General features: G+C 56.1%; 2 protein-coding genes across 10 annotated transcripts in view; one reads left to right on the top strand and one right to left on the bottom strand.

The window, feature by feature from the left end:
* DDB1 (damage specific DNA binding protein 1) overlaps positions 1-9,986 on the bottom strand; it is a 93,074-nt gene extending 83,088 nt beyond the window's left edge. For both annotated transcript variants that reach the window (XM_073573912.1, XM_073573914.1), the window contains exon 1: positions 9,853-9,986. In XM_073573912.1, coding sequence (XP_073430013.1) covers positions 9,853-9,913 — 61 coding nt within the window. In that variant the 5' untranslated portion in view covers positions 9,914-9,986. The remainder of the gene's footprint in view (positions 1-9,852) is intronic.
* A 23-nt stretch (positions 9,987-10,009) lies between these two features.
* Positions 10,010-18,302, top strand: part of TKFC (triokinase and FMN cyclase) — a 29,490-nt gene continuing 21,197 nt past the window's right edge. For 3 of the 8 annotated variants that reach the window (XR_012231826.1, XM_073573917.1, XM_073573915.1), the window contains exons 1-4: positions 10,010-10,148; positions 14,748-14,785; positions 14,867-15,056; positions 15,768-15,878. Coding sequence is in view for 7 of the 8 variants with exons in the window: in XM_073573917.1 (XP_073430018.1) it covers positions 14,780-14,785; positions 14,867-15,056; positions 15,768-15,878 (307 nt within the window). In the remaining variant the exon portion in view is untranslated. Of the gene's footprint in view, positions 10,149-10,251; positions 10,325-14,747; positions 15,057-15,767; positions 15,879-18,302 lie in introns of those variants that run through there. The other 5 variants (XM_073573916.1, XM_073573918.1, XM_073573919.1 and 2 more) reach the window with 5 other exon arrangements.

The raw sequence follows: 18,302 nt of genomic DNA, 5'->3' as shown, positions 1-18,302 counted from the left end.
CCCGGCCGCACTGCTGCCCGCATTCTATCCCGAGCTCTGCTCCCGGCCACACTGCTGCCCGCATTCTATCACAAGCTCTGCTCCCGGCCACAGTGCTGCCCGCATTCTATCCCGAGCTCTGCTCCCGGCCGCACTGCTGCCCGCATTCTATCCCGAGCTCTGCTCCTGGCCACACTGCTGACTGCATTAGTAGCTGCACACATCCCGAGCTCGGCTCCTGGCCGCACTACTGCCTACATTAGTAGCCGCTCACATCCCGAGCTCTGATCCCGGCCACACTGCTGCCTGCATTAGTAGCTGCACATACCCCGAGCTCTGCTCCCGGCCACACTGCTGCCTGCATTAGTAGCTGCACATACCCCGAGCTCTGCTCCCGGCCACACTGCTGCCTGCATTATATCCCGAGCTCTGCTCCCGGCCACACTGCTGCCCGCATTATATCCCGAGCTCTGCTCCCGGCCACACTGCTGCCCGCATACTATCCCAAGCTCTGCTCCTGGCCGCACTGTTGCCCGCATTATATCCCGGGCTCTGCTCCCGGCGCACCGCTGCCCGCATTATATCCCGGGCTCTGCTCCCGGCAGCACTGCTGTCCACATTATATCCCGGGCTCTGCTCCCGGCCGCACTGCTGCCCGCATTTTATCCCGGGCTCTGCTCCCGGTCACACTGCTACCCGCATTCTATCCCGAGCTCTGCTCCCAGCCACACTGCTGCCCGCATTCTATCACAAGCTCTGCTCCCAGCCACACTGCTGCCCGCATTCTATCCCGAGCTCTGCTCCCGGCCGCACTGTTGCCCGCATTCTATCCCGAGCTCTGCTCCCGGCCGCACTGCTGCCCGCATTTTATCCCGAGCTCTGCTCCCGGACGCACTGCTGCCTGCATTAGTAGCTGCACACATCCCGAGCTCTGCTCCCGGCCGCACTGCTGCCTGCATTAGTAGCTGCACACATCCCAACCTCTGATCCCGGCCACACTGCTGCCTGCATTACATTCCGAGCTCTGCTCCTGGCCACACTACTGCCTGCATTAGTAGATGCACATACCCCGAGCTCTGCTCCCAGCCACACTGCTGCCTGCATTATATCCCGAGCTCTGCTCCTGGCCGCACTGCTGACTGCATTAGTAGCTGCACACATCCCGAGCTCTGCTCCTGGCTGCACTACTGCCTGCATTAGTAGCTGCACACATCCCAAGCTCTGATCCCGGCCACACTGCTGCCTGCATTAGTAGCAGCACATACCCCGAGCTCTGCTCCCGGCCACACTGCTGCCTGAATTAGTAGCTGCACATACCCCGAACTCTGCTCCTAGCCACACTGCCGCCTGTATTAGTAGCTGCACACATCCCGCGCTCTGCTCCCGGCCACACTACTGCCTGCATTAGTAGATGCACATACCCCGAACTCTGCTCCCGGCCACACTACTGCCTGCATTAGTAGATGCACATACCCGGAACTCTGCTCCCGGCCACACTGCTGCCTGCATTATATCCCGAGCTCTGCTCCTGGCCGCACTGCTGATTGCATTAGTAGCTGCACACATCCCGAGCTCTGCTCCCGGCCACACTGCTGCCTGCATTAGTAGCTGCACATACCCCGAGCTCTGCTCCCAGCCACACTGCTGCCCGCATTCTATCCCGAGCTCTGCTCCCGGTCACACTGCTACCCACATTCTATCCCGAGCTCTGCTCCCGGCCAAACTGCTGCACGCATTCTATCACAAGCTCTGCTCCCGGCCACACTGCTGCCCACATTTTATCCCGAGCTCTGCTCCCGGCCACACTACTGCTTGCATTAGTAGATGCACATACCCCGAGCTCTGCTTCCGGCCACACTGCTGCCCGCATTATATCCCGAGCTCTGCTCCTGGCCGCAATGCTGACTGCATTAGTAGCTGCACACATCCCGAGCTCTGCTCCCGGCCACACTGCTGCCCGCATTCTATCCCGAGCTCTGCTCCCGGCCACACTGCTGCCCGCATTCTATCACAAGCTCTGCTCCCGGCCAAACTGCTGCCCGCATTCTATCCCGAGCTCTGCTCCCGGCCGCACTGCTGCCCGCATTCTATCCCGAGCTCTGCTCCTGGCCACACTGCTGACTGCATTAGTAGCTGCACACATCCCGAGCTCGGCTCCTGGCCGCACTACTGCCTACATTAGTAGCTGCACACATCCCGAGCTCTGATCCCGGCCACACTGCTGCCTGCATTAGTAGCTGCACACATCCCGAGCTCTGCTCCCGGCCACACTGCTGCCTGCATTAGTAGCTGCACATACCCCGAGCTCTGCTCCCGGCCACACAGCTGCCTGCATTATATCCCGAGCTCTGCTCCCGGCCACACTGCTGCCCGCATTATATCCCGAGCTCTGCTCCCGGCCACACTGCTGCCCGCATACTATCCCAAGCTCTGCTCCTGGCCGCACTGCTGCCCGCATTATATCCCGGGCTCTGCTCCCGGCGCACCGCTGCCCGCATTATATCCCGGGCTCTGCTTCCGGCCGCACTGCTGTCCACATTATATCCCGGGCTCTGCTCCCGGCCGCACTGCTGCCTGCATTTTATCCCGGGCTCTGCTCCCGGTCACACTGCTACCCGCATTCTATCCCGAGCTCTGCTCCCGCCAAACTGCTGCCCGCATTCTATCACAAGCTCTGCTCCCAGCCACACTGCTGCCCGCATTCTATCCCGAGCTCTGCTCCCGGCCGCACTGTTGCCCGCATTCTATCCCGAGCTCTGCTCCCGGCCGCACTGCTGCCCGCATTTTATCCCGAGCTCTGCTCCCGGCCACACTACTGCCTGCATTAGTAGATGCACATACCCCGAACTCTGCTCCCGGCCACACTACTGCCTGCATTAGTAGATGCACATACCCCGAACTCTGCTCCCGGCCACACTACTGCCTGCATTAATAGATGCACATACCCGGAGCTCTGCTCCCGGCCACACTGCTGCCTGCATTATATCCCGAGCTCTGCTCCTGGACGCACTGCTGATTGCATTAGTAGCTGCACACATCCCGAGCTCTGCTCCCGGCCACACTGCTGCCTGCATTAGTAGCTGCACATACCCCGAGCTCTGCTCCCAGCCACACTGCTGCCCGCATTATATCCCGAGCTCTGCTCCCGGCCACACTGCTTCCCGCATTCTATCCCGAGCTCTGCTCCCGGTCACACTGCTACCCACATTCTATCCCGAGCTCTGCTCCCGGCCACACTGCTGCACGCATTTTATCCCGAGCTCTGCTCCCGGCCGCACTGCTGCCTGCATTAGTAGCTGCTCACATCCCGAGCTCTGCTCCCGGCCACACTGCTGCCTGCATTAGTAGCTGCACACATCCCAAGCTCGGCTCCTGGCCGCACTACTGTCTGCATTAGTAGCTGCACACATCCCGAGCTCTGATCCCGGCCACACTGCTGCCTGCATTAGTAACTGCACCTGCACATACCCCGAGCTCTCCTCCCGGCCACACTGCTGCCTGCATTTGTAGCTGCACATACCCCGAGCTCTGCTGCAGGCCACACTGCTGCCTGCATTTTATCCCGAGCTCTGCTCCCGGCCACACTGCTGCCTGCATTTTATCCCGAGCTCTGCTCCCGGCCACACTGCTGCCTGCATTTTATCCCGAGCTCTGCTCCCGGCAGCACTGCTGCCAGCATTGTATCCAGAGCTCTGCTCCCGGCAGCACTGCTGCCAGCATTCTATCCCGAGTTCTGCTCCCGGCCACACTGCTGCCCGCATTCTATCCCGAGCTCTGCTCCCGGCCGCACTGATGCCTGCATTAGTAGCTGCAAACATCCCGAGCTCTGCTCCCGGCCGCACTGACGCCTGCATTAGTAGCTGCACACATCCCGAGCTCGGCTCCTGGCCGCACTACTGCCTGCATTAGTAGCTGCACACATCCCGAGCTCTGCTCCTGGCCGCACTACTGCCTGCATTAGTAGCCGCACACATCCCGAGCTCTGATCCCGGCCACACTGCTGCCTGCATTAGTAGCTGCACATACCCCGAGCTCTGCTCCCGGCCACACTGCTGCCTGCATTAGTAGCTGCACATACCCCGAGCTCTGCTCCCAGCCACACTGCCGCCTGTATTAGTAGCTGCACACATCCCGAGCTCTGCTCCCGGCCACACTGCTGCCCGCATTATATCCCGAGCTCTGCTCCCAGCCGCACTGTTGCCCGCATTCTATCCCGAGCTCTGCTCCCGGTCACACTGCTGCCCGCATTCTATCACAAGCTCTGCTCCCGGCCACACTGCTGCCCGCATTCTATCCCGAGCTCTGCTCCCGGCCACACTGCTGCCTGCATTAGTAGCTGCACACATCCCGAGCTCTGCTCCCGGCCGCACTGCTGCCTGCATTAGTAGATGCACATACCCCGAGCTCTGCTCCCAGCCACACTGCTGCCTGCATTACATCCCGAGCTCTGCTCCCGGCCGCACTGCTGCCTGCATTACATCCCGAGCTCTGCTCCCGGCCGCACTGCTGCCTGCATTAGTAGCCGCACACATCCCGAGCTCTGATCCCGGCCACACTGCTGCCTGCATTAGTAGCTGCACATACCCCGAGCTCGGCTCCTGGCCGCACTACTGCCTGCATTAGTAGCTGCACACATCCCGAGCTCTGATCCCGGCCACACTGCTGCATGCATTAGTAGCTGCACATACCCCGAGCTCTGCTCCCGGCCGCACTGCTGCCCGCATTCTATCCCGAGCTCTGCTCCCGGCCGCACTGCTGCCCGCATTCTATCCCGAGCTCTGCTCCCGGCCGCACTGCTGCCCGCATTCTATCCCGAGCTCTGCTCCCGGCGGGCACTGCTGCCCGCATTCTATCCCGAGCTCTGCTCCCGGCGGGCACTGCTGCCCGCATTCTATCCCGAGCTCTGCTCCCGGCGGGCACTGCTGCCCGCATTCTATCCCGAGCTCTGCTCCCGGCGGGCACTGCTGCCTGCATTCTATCCCGAGCTCTGCTCCCGGCGGGCACTGCTGCCCGCATTCTATCCCGAGCTCTGCTCCCGGCGGGCACTGCTGCCCGCATTCTATCCCGAGCTCTGCTCCCGGCGGGCACTGCTGCCCGCATTCTATCCCGAGCTCTGCTCCCGGCGGGCACTGCTGCCCGCATTCTATCCCGAGCTCTGCTCCCGGCGGGCACTGCTGCCCGCATTCTATCCCGAGCTCCGCTCCCGGCGCGCACTGCTGCCCGCATTCTATCCCGAGCTCCGCTCCCGGCGCGCACTGCTGCCCGCATTCTATCCCGAGCTCCGCTCCCGGCCGGACTGCTGCCCGCATTCTATCCCGAGCTCCGCTCCCGGCCGGACTGCTGCCCGCATTCTATCCCGAGCTCTGCTCCCGGCCGCACTGCTGCCCGCATTCTATCCCGAGCTCTGCTCCCGGCCGTACTGCTGCCCGCATTCTATCCCGAGCTCTGCTCCCGGCCGCACTGCTGCCCGCATTCTATCCCGAGCTCTGCTCCCGGCCGCACTGCTGCCCGCATTCTATCCCGAGCTCTGCTCCCAGCCGCACTGCTTCCCGCATTCTATCCCGAGCTCTGCTCCCGGCCGCACTGCTGCCTGCATTAGCAGCTGCACACATGCCGAGCTCTGCTCCCGGCTGCACCGCTGCCTGCACTAGTAGCTGCACACATCCCAAGCTCTGATCCCGGCCACACTGCTGCCTGCATTACATCCCGAGCTCTGCTCCCAGCCGCACTGCTGCCTGCATTAGTAGCTGCACACATCCCGAGCTCTGCTCCCGGCCGCACTGCTGACTGCATTAGTAGCTGCACACATCCCGGCCACACTGCTGCCTGCATTACATCCCCAGCTCTGCTCCCAGCCACACTGCTGCCTGCATTATATCCCGAGCTCTGCTCCTGGCCGCACTGCTGACTGCTTTAGTATCTGCACACATCCCGGCCACACTGCTGCCTGCATTACATCCCCAGCTCTGCTCCCAGCCACACTGCTGCCCGCATTCTATCCCGGGCTCTGCTCCCGGCCACACCGCTGCCCGCATTCTATCCCGGGCTCTGCTCCCGGCCGCACCGCTGCCCGCATTCTATCCCGGGCTCTGCTCCCGGCCGCACCGCTGCCCGCATTCTATCCCGGGCTCTGCTGCCCGCACCGCTGCCCGCATTCTATCCCGGGCTCTGCTGCCCGCATTCTATCCCGGGCTTTGCTCCTGGCCGCACCGCTGCCCGCATTCTATGCCGGGCTCTGCTCCCGGCCGCACCGCTGCCCGCATTATATCCCGGGATCTGCTCCCGGCCGCACCGCTGCCTGCATTATATCCCGGGCTCTGCTCCCGGCCGCACTGCTGTCCACATTGTATCCCGGGCTCTTCTCCCAGCCGCACTGCTGCCCGCATTATATCCCGGGCTCTGCTCCCGGTCACACTGCTGCCCGCATTCTATCACAAGCTCTGCTCCCAGCCACACTGCTGCCCGCATTCTATCCCGAGCTCTGCTCCCGGTCGCACTGCTGCCTGCATTAGTAGCTGCACACATCCCAAGCTCTGATCCCGGCCACACTGCTGCCTGCATAACATCCCGAGCTCTGCTCCCGGCCGCACTACTGCCTGCATTAGTAGCTGCACACATCCCGAGCTCTGCTCCCGGCCGCACTGCTGCCTACATTAGTAGCTGCACACATCCCAAGCTCTGATCCCGGCCACACTGCTGCCTGCATTACATCCCGAGCTCTGCTCCCGGCCGCACTGCTGCCTGCATTAGTAGCTGCACACATCCCGAGCTCTGCTCCCGGCCACACTGCTGCCTGCATTACATCCCCAGCTCTGCTCCCGGCAACACTATTGCCTGCATTAGTAGATGCACATACCCCGAGCTCTGCTCCCGGCCGCACTTCTGCCTGCATTAGTAGCTGCACACATCCCAAGCTCTGATCCCGGCCACAATGTTGCCTGCATTACATCCCCAGCTCTGCTCCCGGCAACACTATTGCCTGCATTAGTAGATGCACATACCCCGAGCTGTGCTCCCAGCCACACTGCTGCCTGCATTATATCCCGAGCTCAGCTCCTGGCCACACTACTGCCTGCATTAGTAGCTGCACACATCCCAAGGTCTGATCCCGGCCACACTGCTGCCTGCGTTACATCCCCAGCTCTGCTCCCGGTAACACGATTGCCCGCATTAGTAGATGCACATACCCCGAGCTCTGCTCCCAGCCACAGTGCTGCCTGCATTATTTCCCGAGCTCTGCTCCTGGCCGCACTGCTGACTGCATTAGTAGCTGCACACATCCCGAGCTCTGATCCCGGCCACACTGCTGCATGCATTAGTAGCTGCACATACCCCGAGCTCTGCTCCCGGCCGCACTGCTGCCCGCATTCTATCCCGAGCTCTGCTCTCGGCCGCACCGCTGCCCGCATTCTATCCCGAGCTCTGCTCCCGGCCGCACTGCTGCCCGCATTCTATCCCGAGCTCTGCTCCCGGCCGCACTGCTGCCCGCATTCTATCCCGAGCTCTGCTCCCAGCCGCACTGCTTCCCGCATTCTATCCCGAGCTCTGCTCCCGGCCGCACTGCTGCCTGCATTAGCAGCTGCACACATGCCGAGCTCTGCTCCCGGCTGCACCGCTGCCTGCACTAGTAGCTGCACACATCCCAAGCTCTGATCCCGGCCACACTGCTGCCTGCATTACATCCCGAGCTCTGCTCCCAGCCGCACTGCTGCCTGCATTAGTAGCTGCACACATCCGAGCTCTGCTCCCGGCCGCACTGCTGACTGCATTAGTAGCTGCACACATCCCGGCCACACTGCTGCCTGCATTACATCCCCAGCTCTGCTCCCAGCCACACTGCTGCCTGCATTATATCCCGAGCTCTGCTCCTGGCCGCACTGCTGACTGCTTTAGTATCTGCACATACCCCGAGCTCTGCTCCCAGCCACACTGCTGCCCGCATTCTATCCCGGGCTCTGCTCCCGGCCGCACCGCTGCCCGCATTCTATCACGGGCTCTGCTCCCGGCCGCACCGCTGCCCGCATTCTATCCCGGGCTCTGCTCCCGGCCGCACCGCTGCCCGCATTCTATCCCGGGCTCTGCTCCCGGCCGCACCGCTGCCCGCATTCTATCCCGGGCTCTGCTCCCGGCCGCACCGCTGCCCGCATTCTATCCCGGGCTCTGCTGCCCGCACCGCTGCCCGCATTCTATCCCGGGCTCTGCTGCCCGCATTCTATCCCGGGCTTTGCTCCTGGCCGCACCGCTGCCCGCATTCTATGCCGGGCTCTGCTCCCGGCCGCACCGCTGCCCGCATTATATCCCGGGATCTGCTCCCGGCCGCACCGCTGCCCGCATTATATCCCGGGCTCTGCTCCCGGCCGCACTGCTGTCCACATTGTATCCCGGGCTCTTCTCCCAGCCGCACTGCTGCCCGCATTATATCCCGGGCTCTGCTCCCGGTCACACTGCTGCCCGCATTCTATCACAAGCTCTGCTCCCAGCCACACTGCTGCCCGCATTCTATCACAAGCTCTGCTCCCAGCCACACTGCTGCCCGCATTCTATCCCGAGCTCTGCTCCCGGTCGCACTGCTGCCTGCATTAGTAGCTGCACACATCCCAAGCTCTGATCCCGGCCACACTGCTGCCTGCATAACATCCCGAGCTCTGCTCCCGGCCGCACTACTGCCTGCATTAGTAGCTGCACACATCCCGAGCTCTGCTCCCGGCCGCACTGCTGCCTACATTAGTAGCTGCACACATCCCAAGCTCTGATCCCGGCCACACTGCTGCCTGCATTACATCCCGAGCTCTGCTCCCGGCCGCACTGCTGCCTGCATTAGTAGCTGCACACATCCCGAGCTCTGCTCCCGGCCACACTGCTGCCTGCATTACATCCCCAGCTCTGCTCCCGGCAACACTATTGCCTGCATTAGTAGATGCACATACCCCGAGCTCTGCTCCCGGCCGCACTTCTGCCTGCATTAGTAGCTGCACACATCCCAAGCTCTGATCCCGGCCACAATGTTGCCTGCATTACATCCCCAGCTCTGCTCCCGGCAACACTATTGCCTGCATTAGTAGATGCACATACCCCGAGCTGTGCTCCCAGCCACACTGCTGCCTGCATTATATCCCGAGCTCAGCTCCTGGCCACACTACTGCCTGCATTAGTAGCTGCACACATCCCAAGGTCTGATCCCGGCCACACTGCTGCCTGCGTTACATCCCCAGCTCTGCTCCCGGTAACACGATTGCCCGCATTAGTAGATGCACATACCCCGAGCTCTGCTCCCAGCCACAGTGCTGCCTGCATTATTTCCCGAGCTCTGCTCCTGGCCGCACTGCTGACTGCATTAGTAGCTGCACACATCCCGAGCTCTGATCCCGGCCACACTGCTGCATGCATTAGTAGCTGCACATACCCCGAGCTCTGCTCCCGGCCGCACTGCTGCCCGCATTCTATCCCGAGCTCTGCTCTCGGCCGCACCGCTGCCCGCATTCTATCCCGAGCTCTGCTCCCGGCCGCACTGCTGCCCGCATTCTATCCCGAGCTCTGCTCCTGGCCGCACTACTGCCTGCATTAGTATCTGCACACATCCCGAGCTCTGATCCCGGCCACACTGCTGCATGCATTAGTAGCTGCACATACCCCGAGCTCTGCTCCCGGCCGCACCGCTGCCCGCATTCTATCCCGAGCTCTGCTCCCGGCCGCACCGCTGCCCGCATTCTATCCCGGGCTTTGCTCCCGGCCGCACCGCTGCCCGCATTCTATCCCGGGCTTTGCTCCCGGCCGCACCGCTGCCCGCATTCTATCCCGAGCTCTGCTCCCGGCCGCACAGCTGTCCGCATTCTATCCCGGGCTCTGCTCCCGGCCGCACACCCGGGCACTGACCTGTCACACAGGCGTTCACCGCTGTGGGCTTCTGAGCAGTTACCACGTAGTTGTAAGACATGTCGCCTCCGGGGCTGAGCTCCTGTCGCCTTAATTCACGTAGCGACAGGCGCGAAAACTGACAGCAACAGGCCTCCGACCACCGGAACCGGAAAGAGGAGACGATAGAGTTGGGACAGGCGGCTGCTTCACCATAGAGAGCAGGTTGTTGGCCAGAGAGTCTCCTGGACGCATATAATAAGGGAAGACAAGACAGAGCGGAACGGTCAGAGTGCAGCGCGTGTCCCGGGACACAGGTATGACCGGTGCGGGGAGCAGGGTCGCGGGGTACTAGCGTCTACCATAGAGCTGGGAGGACTCCGGGCCAGAGCGGCGCTGCAGGGTCATAGAGCGGATAGGGACAGAGCGACCCCACAGCTGCAGCGCGGCTTCACCTGAGCCCGGCCTGGATGTGGCTGCTGTGTGCAGGAAGGTACATGCTGTGTATGTGTGTCACTACTCCTGTAATGGGGGAGAGCCAAGGCTATGCCTGGAGAGACCCGTCCCCGAGAAGAGCAGCACACATGGCGTTACAGGGGACTCCAACTGCTGTTATAGACCTAATATATAATATGGGCCTAAAGTAACCCCTATCCATCGTCCTCCCTGCGCCCCACTGCTGTCTAGGGGTTTAGGCTGTAGCGGTAACGGCACAACAGCACCAAAGAGACCGCTGCAGCCAATCGCCAACAAACCCAGCTGCTCGTGACATCTGCAGCGTCAGAGCTCAGCGATTGGCTGCACCTGTGATGTGAGCTGGCGATGTGCCGTCCCCAGCAGTGGGGAGACGCGCTCTTTTTAAGCTTCATAAGAGCCTTTGGAGTCCACTTTCTGACAAATGGAAGCCCCTTTGTTTCCATATCGTGTGTTATGTGACCTCCTGTATGTACACACAAGCTGATGGGGTGAGACACCTCGTGTGCCTCCAGAGAACGGGACCTTAGACACATTCTGCACCTTTTCTGACAAGACCTCACTGAAAAGGGGTGGAGTTAGGGGGAAATAGGTGTGGCCTAATGTGTGAGCCCACGTGCCAATAATTGTGGCATTAAAGGGGTTGCCCAAAATGAAACTTTTTGTACTGAGCCAAAAAACTAACGGAGGAAAATTCTATCTAGTTACCCAGCACAGAACGGTCACTGCCCGCTCCTGTCGGCGATTCAGCTGCTCCACATCGGCGCAGCTCTTCTCAGTTCCCCTGTCAACGTCATGCTGACTGACTGTCGGCTTCTGGGAGTTAGCTGTCAGTCAGCATGACATTGGCAGTCGCGCCCCATCAGCAAAGCAGAAGAGAAGTAAAGATCGCATGAACTAATCCATATTTTTACTGAAGAGTCTGAAGACACCACATGACAGACAAGGCAAAGCTTTTGACTAGGTGCCTCAAGGAACAAAGCTTTGACATTTTGGGTCCATGGCCAGGAAACTCCCCAGATCTCAATCCCATTGAGAACCTGTGGTCAGTCCTCCAAATTCGGGTGGACAAACAAAACACAGAACTTGTGATGAACGCCAAGCCCTGATTAGGTAAGATGTCATCAGCCAGGATTTGGCCCAGAAGCTGGTATCCAGCTGTCAGGACGAAGGGCAGAAGACTGGAAAAATAAGGGTCAATATTGTGAATCTTTGCGTTTTTTTGCATAAACTTAGTATTTGTCAATAAAAATGTAAAAACGTATGCAATACTGATAATTATACTTCAGTGTCCAGGTGCAGACGAGCATATGAAAAAGCATCCAAGTTTCACCAGAAAGCTCTGCTGATTTTTTTTTTTTTTTTTTACGTCCGTGTGATGTCTGTTTACAATCCATTTTCATATATCTTCGGTATATTAAAAAATGTAGATGATCAAATACACTTTCCTCGGTTTATAATAGGAGTGTATCTGTAAAAATCGGATGCCACTTGGATGGTTTGCGTGGGATCCGGTTTTTTGTGCACCCATAGACTTGAATAGATGAGTCTTTTTTGCTGTTGGACCGAAAAAAGGAAATGTTCATATGACTATCCCTATTGGCTAAAATTGGTGTGTTATCCAATAAAAAAAAAAAAAATCAAACCGCGCACGCTCGTCTGCATGAGCCCTTAGGTTATGTGCACACAGCGTCATTACAGACATATTCCGCATGGACCAGAGAGGTCGATCCTACAGTATAAATACCATGTGGAGCAGAAAACAGCCACGGTACTATTAACCTAACAGAAACATCAGCATCAAAAAGGATATGGAGACATATTAGTAATATAAAAAAAAATGTGTTTCTTAGTTAAACCTTCTAACAGTACATGTTTATAACCAGTGAGCAATCTGTTAAAAACATCCATTGAAACCAGAGATCACCCATCAAAAGATGTGATCTAACCGGTCCCAGATATGGAATATTTTACGCAAGCAAAAAGGTTTTCCTTTTGAAGGTAATTACTGGACCCAAAACACAGTGTCCATTATCTGTATCAATCAGCGCAGATAGGCCGATCCTACGGTACAGGATAGATATGAAGCATGCAGAGGCAGACTGAAGAAAACATACCTGAATGTATTTAATAGATTCAATGAAGTTATTTCATGTGATTTACAACGTTAATCGAAATCTTATATGTGCTATAAGTGTACTGATGTCGGTCTGCAGCTAGACGTTTGCATGCATCTAAGGCGATAAATAACAGATGTCCGGTTTATTCTATGCAAATTAGAGTCCATACTGACTAATCATATCAATATTAGGGGTGTCTCTACACTTTACCTAGTAGCTTCAAACGAACTGGATTATTGGGACCAGCACCACTTGGTTTCACCCTCCGGGCTTTGTCAGGAGGTGAAACGTGTTGAGTGACTAAGGTACCCAGCTGTATACTATATACTGTATAGCTGACCGCATGGCTGTATCGTTGTTAATATGGTCAATATACAATGATATGTCTAGGATGGAGTTCTATAGATAAATCTCACATCATTTCAAATATACTCCTTACTTGGTAAAGTGTAGAGACGCCCCTAATATTGATATTAGTCCAGCTGTGATCTCTGGTGTCAATAGATGTTGATAAGATTGCTCACTGGTATTTAGACTGGAGGATGGATCTCTCTGTTTGGCCTATTATGTTGGTTTATAGGATTCTTGGGAGTAAAACACTACTTACATGAGGAATTTTTAGGTTGTTGTATTCCGCATGGAATCCACCTGAAGACGCGTCTAAAAAAAAAATTAGCGTAATGCAATATAAGACCGAAATTGCTGCGCACATATGCAGTGTCCTGTTTGTTCTTTTCACTTCTAAAGGATTTGGAAACCATGAAGATGGTAAAAGAAGTTTCATGTTCAATCTTTTGGCGACTTGGTTTGGATGCTGCCTGCTTTTTTTATAGTTGAAAGTACAGGGAAAAGACGGAGGCAGAATGGAGAAACCACCAGTGAAGCTGCTTCAGGATAAAAACCACCGGTGGAATGAAAACATTGTGTTAAAGAGAGTCTGTCGTGTAAAATCAGGCTAATCGCCTGCAGATATGGGCTTAATGTGCAGGGTTAATTCCGCTCTGGCACTGTGGCCCCAGCGCTGAGAGCCCCACTGCCGGGAGGTTTAGAGGCTCGCTGTTTCTATTTCAGACATAGGGGGTGTTGCCGGCACGGTGTCAGCCATCGCCCAGGGTATAGAGAGCGGCGGCTGTAACGTCATCTCCAGCACTGACTGACAGCCAGCTCAGCATTATGGCCGACTGCCGTGGATGAGGTTACAAACGCTGCTCTCTATACACTGAGCGGTGACTGATACTGTGCTGACACCACCCCTATGACTGATCGAGCAAGCCTCTTCCTCCCAGCAGCAGGGCTCAGGGCGCTATTAATGTGCAGGTTGATGGCGTTATTTTACATGCCAGGCTGCCTTTAAGCTCGAAAAACAATGAAGCACTAAACTTTGTGAAAACCAAAATTTGTGTGAGGCTCAAAACTTTTGGCCACGACAGTAAAATACAAATAATAAAGTAACTTGGACGGCTTCTGCTTTGTTTCTGCATTCACTTTGTGACTGATCCTTGCAGATCAATGTTGAGTTTAATCATAATCACTCGCTATTAATTATAGTCTATAAAATGGGGCTTGTACATGAGCCGGATGAATGATTATTCCAAGCACCAAAGTTACTGCCAGTAGATGGAGGCTGCGGCTGTCCCTTCCTTCTGTGGCTGGTGGCAGGACAGTCATGATTATGGCATCGGCTCTGCCACTGGTTCTCTGACACACGTCTCCTGCCGATAGAAGAAGGCGGCTTGTTTGCAATCTAGAGACAACCCAGAATGCACCTGGGTGATTTGTACGACTCTTGGCACCCACATTGTCACATGACCACTGGAATACTCTGATCTAAGTGTAAAGTTCCCTGACATTGGCTTTATAGTTGGCCCTGGTGCTAGATGTGAGCACAGAATATCAGTGAGCTGTAAGTTTTCTCTTTTATTGCTATCTTCTGTCTTGTCATTGTGTATCATTAACTGCAAATTATTCCCTGAAATACAGATACTGTATATCCTGTGTTCTCCAGTCACTGCTCATCCTGCGCCGATACTCTCCAGTCACGGCTCATCCTGCGCCGATACTCTCCAGTCACGGCTCATCCTGCGCCGATACTCTCCAGTCACGGCTCATCCTGCGCCGATACTCTCCAGTCACGGCTCATCCTGCGCCGATACTCTCCAGTCACGGCTCATCCTGCGCCGATACTCTCCAGTCACGGCTCATCCTGCGCCGATACTCTCCAGTCACGGCTCATCCTGCGCCGATACTCTGCAGTCACTGTTGAGGAGTCCCCCATATTCAGTGCACTGCCGTCTGTGTATTAACACTCTATTTCTTGCACAGGGTGCATCGTTGCGGTCTCCGGGGAGGATAATATGGAGGTTGGTGACTTCTTTGCGCCCACACTTCTCATTTCCGCCAGTGTGGATTCATCCCTCCCGTAACGTCCTGTTCTCCCCTAGGTCAGTAAGAAGCTCCTGAACTCCGTCCCTGGTTGTGTGGATGACGTCCTTCGTGGCCTGTCATCTTGCTCTCCGGGGTTGCGGGTGCTTCAGGGACACCGTGTAGTATTACGTGCTGATCTTGATCGTGTAAAGGGCCGTGTAGCGCTGTTGTCCGGAGGCGGCTCAGGACATGAGCCCGCACACGCAGGTAGTACGGTAATATGTTATGTATGTTGGCAGCTTCTCCCCTTTATCATAGGCACATCAATCCTCCTCCTGAATAACTGGAATCTGTCGCCAGTTTTTTCCATCTAATCTGTGAACAGCATAATGTAGTGGCAGAGATACTGAATCCAGTGATGTGTCACTTACCAGGATGCTTGCAGTAGTTTTGATAAAATAACTTTTAACAGTAGGAAATTAGCTAGAGGACTAGTAAACCTGCTGGAAATGGTCAAGAATATTCATGAGCTGTATAATCCCGCCCCCACCAATGGCATATTTCTGTGTACACTGCATAGGCAGAAAGCTTCTAATAAGTGGTGTAGGTGAAGGCAGAGCTCATCATTTGGAGAACTGCTAATCCGTAGCAGGGAAATAGCAATTGTATGAAAATGATTGCAGGCAGCCCAGTAAGTGACACATTGCTGGAATCAGGTTCTCTGACCCTACACCATGTTGTTCTTAGATGGGGAAACAAAAACCTGGTGACAGATGCCCTTTAAGCTTAGCTCCATCCAAGATGGTAAATCCGCCCTCCTATACCCTGCACTGGGCCGAGCAGTCATCCGTGTACAGCACGCTGCTGATCCTGTAGGCAGTGGTGCTGCGGTTAGCTGGGGGGTCAGTGCCTTACATGAGTTTCCTGATATTGGTGACCTATCAATATCTGACAACCTTCACATTCCTCTGTCCGCAGGGTACGTTGGTCAGGGCATGCTCACTGGGGTCATCGCTGGCGCTGTTTTCACATCCCCTCCCGTTGGAAGCATTGTAGCCGCCATCAGAGCAGTAGCGGAGGCCGGAGCAGGTGCAGTTATTTGTTTTCTATGCGTTTCCTATTATCTTTTTTTCAATGTTTCAACGTTTTACAATTTAAAAATTATAATACAATAAAAATCTTTTACAATGATATATTACTTTCACTCACTACCATAGAACTCTAATTATTGCTGGCATTTAAAATATATTAAAGGCAATATGTCAGCCAATTTTACCATGTAATTTGAGAGCAGCATAGTGTAGTGGCAGAGAGTTTGATTTCAGTGATGTGTTACTTACTAGGCTGTTCTTTGCCGTTTCAATCAATACAAACAGTGTTTTATCAGCAGGGGATTATCCCTGCAGACAAGCTGCCTCATGCTTCCTGGTCCTCCTGCTCCGTATAACACCACGCCCAGCGCTGATTAGCAGCTCTCAATATGCATTGCACACATAGAGCTGCTAATCAGGGGGAGTGGGCGGGGTAATACACAGCTCAGCATTCAGAGCTCTGCTACATCTACAGCTGAGCAAACAGGGTGTGAGGCTGAGAAGACTCCAAAGGTGAACCCACAGGACCGTGACGACGAACCTGCCCCCGGGCGAGCAGGCCAGGTGTACCACCCCCTATACAGGGAGTGTTAGGGGCAGGCCCGGAGGAGACTATCGCCGTGGAAGCTGGTACTTGGGGACAACTGGAGGAGTAGACAGGCAGACACCGGGCTGGAAGGCAGGCTGGCGAACACAGGAGGGACGGCTGCAGGACTGAACGGAGAGCAGGCAGGAGGAATCGGAGTAGGCAGAATAGACAAGGCGGGTTACAGGCACAGGGCTGGGTACTAGAGAGTGAAACGCAGGAGACGGTGGACCCGAGAATCTGTCGTGGGACACAATAGATAATCAGGCATGGGTCTGAAGGGGCAGCTCCCTTTTATAGGCGCAGGACTTCCAGGTCAGGCCTCCAGGGTCACGGGGGCGGAGAGATGGGCTGAGCCAGTCTGTGCTGAGGTCTGGGGTGAGAGGAGCGCATGCGTCCCGGGCTGATCACAGAGGCTGACCGCGGGGCAGGACGCAGGAGAGCCGGCGGGCGCGCGCCTGCTACAGAAGCGCCGCGGGCTGGCCGCGAAGCAGGATGCAGGAGAGCCGGCGGTCGCGTGCCTGCTGCAGGAGCGCGCAGGGAGCAGCGGGCGGTGCCCGGAGGCCGTGGACAGCGCGGGCCCAAGAATGGAAGCAGCGGCAGGAGCCGTGGGCGTGAAGGAGGCGGCGGGCGCGGGAACAGCGGGAGCAGTGGTAAGCATGACACAGGGATTATGTTGTTACTGTTGCACCCAGTAAAGTAAGTGACACATCACTGGAATAATAGTTTCTGTCCCTGTATGATGCTGCTGTCAGAGTACATAACAAAACCTGCTAACAGACTCCCTGGAAAGAGGTTGTTTCATGCAGACAGTACTTCGTTAAACAAAAGCTAAATGACTAATTCATCGCTGCCGTTCTGACTTCACTATCCTACCGAGATCAGCTGAAATTGCCAGTGGCCTGACATTGCCATGGAGTGGACGCTGCGATATGTGGATGTGCCACGTCCACCAGAGCAGAAGCCGCTTTTTGGTAGAGATTCTCTGTTCTGACCTAAAAGGGAGTATCAAGCAGGGAATTCTCTCTGACACCCACATACCGTAATAGGGCCGCGGGCAGGGTTGTCCTTACCCTCCTCTCACAAATCAATATAACTGTGCTTCTGCTTAAGTATACGCTCTCACAAATGGAGGTACTGTTCAATGAATAGCACGGGCAGAAAAGCCGCGCCCACACTGTCCTTTGTAGGGGCCGGGCCCACACTGTGTCGTCTGCGGGGGCCGGGCCCACGCTGCGTCGTCTGCGGGGGCCGGGCCCACGCTGTGTCGTCTGCGGGGGCCGGGCCCACGCTGTGTCGTCTGCGGGGGCCGGGCCCACGCTGTGTCGTCTGCGGGGGCCGGGCCCACGCTGTGTCGTCTGCGGGGGCCGGGCCCACGCTGTGTCGTCTGTGGGTGCCGGCTGGTGCCCTGCTACAATGGCCAGGAGCAGAGAACTCAAATCCCGACTCTTTAACCACTTGGGTTCTGTGGTCTGTAGCATCCACAGTATCAGTAAAAGGGAGCTCCCTGTGTCACCCCAATAGAGGCCTGGATGGCAGTACAAAAAAAGCTTTGTTGGGTCAAAAAAAAAAAAAGTAAAAATAATGTAAGAGTAGACGTACAGGTGCATCTCACAAAATTAGAATATCATCTAAAAGTTAATTTATTTCAGTTCTTCAATACAAAAAGTGAAACTCATATTTTATATAGTCATTACACACAGAGTGATCTATTTCAAGTGTTTATTTCTGTCAGTTGATTATGGCTTAAAGCCAATGAAAACCCAAAAGTCATTATCTCAGTAAATTAGAAACTTTATAACACCAGCTTGAAAAATAAAAAAAAAAAAAACCTTC

The sequence above is a fragment of the Dendrobates tinctorius genome, unplaced genomic scaffold, assembly GCF_039654945.1.
Source record: "Dendrobates tinctorius isolate UK_male_01 unplaced genomic scaffold, ASM3965494v1 ptg000037l, whole genome shotgun sequence".
NCBI lineage: Eukaryota > Metazoa > Chordata > Amphibia > Anura > Dendrobatidae > Dendrobates > Dendrobates tinctorius.
Note: the sequence above shows the minus strand (reverse complement) of the source record. Positions and strands in the feature narration are given on the sequence as shown.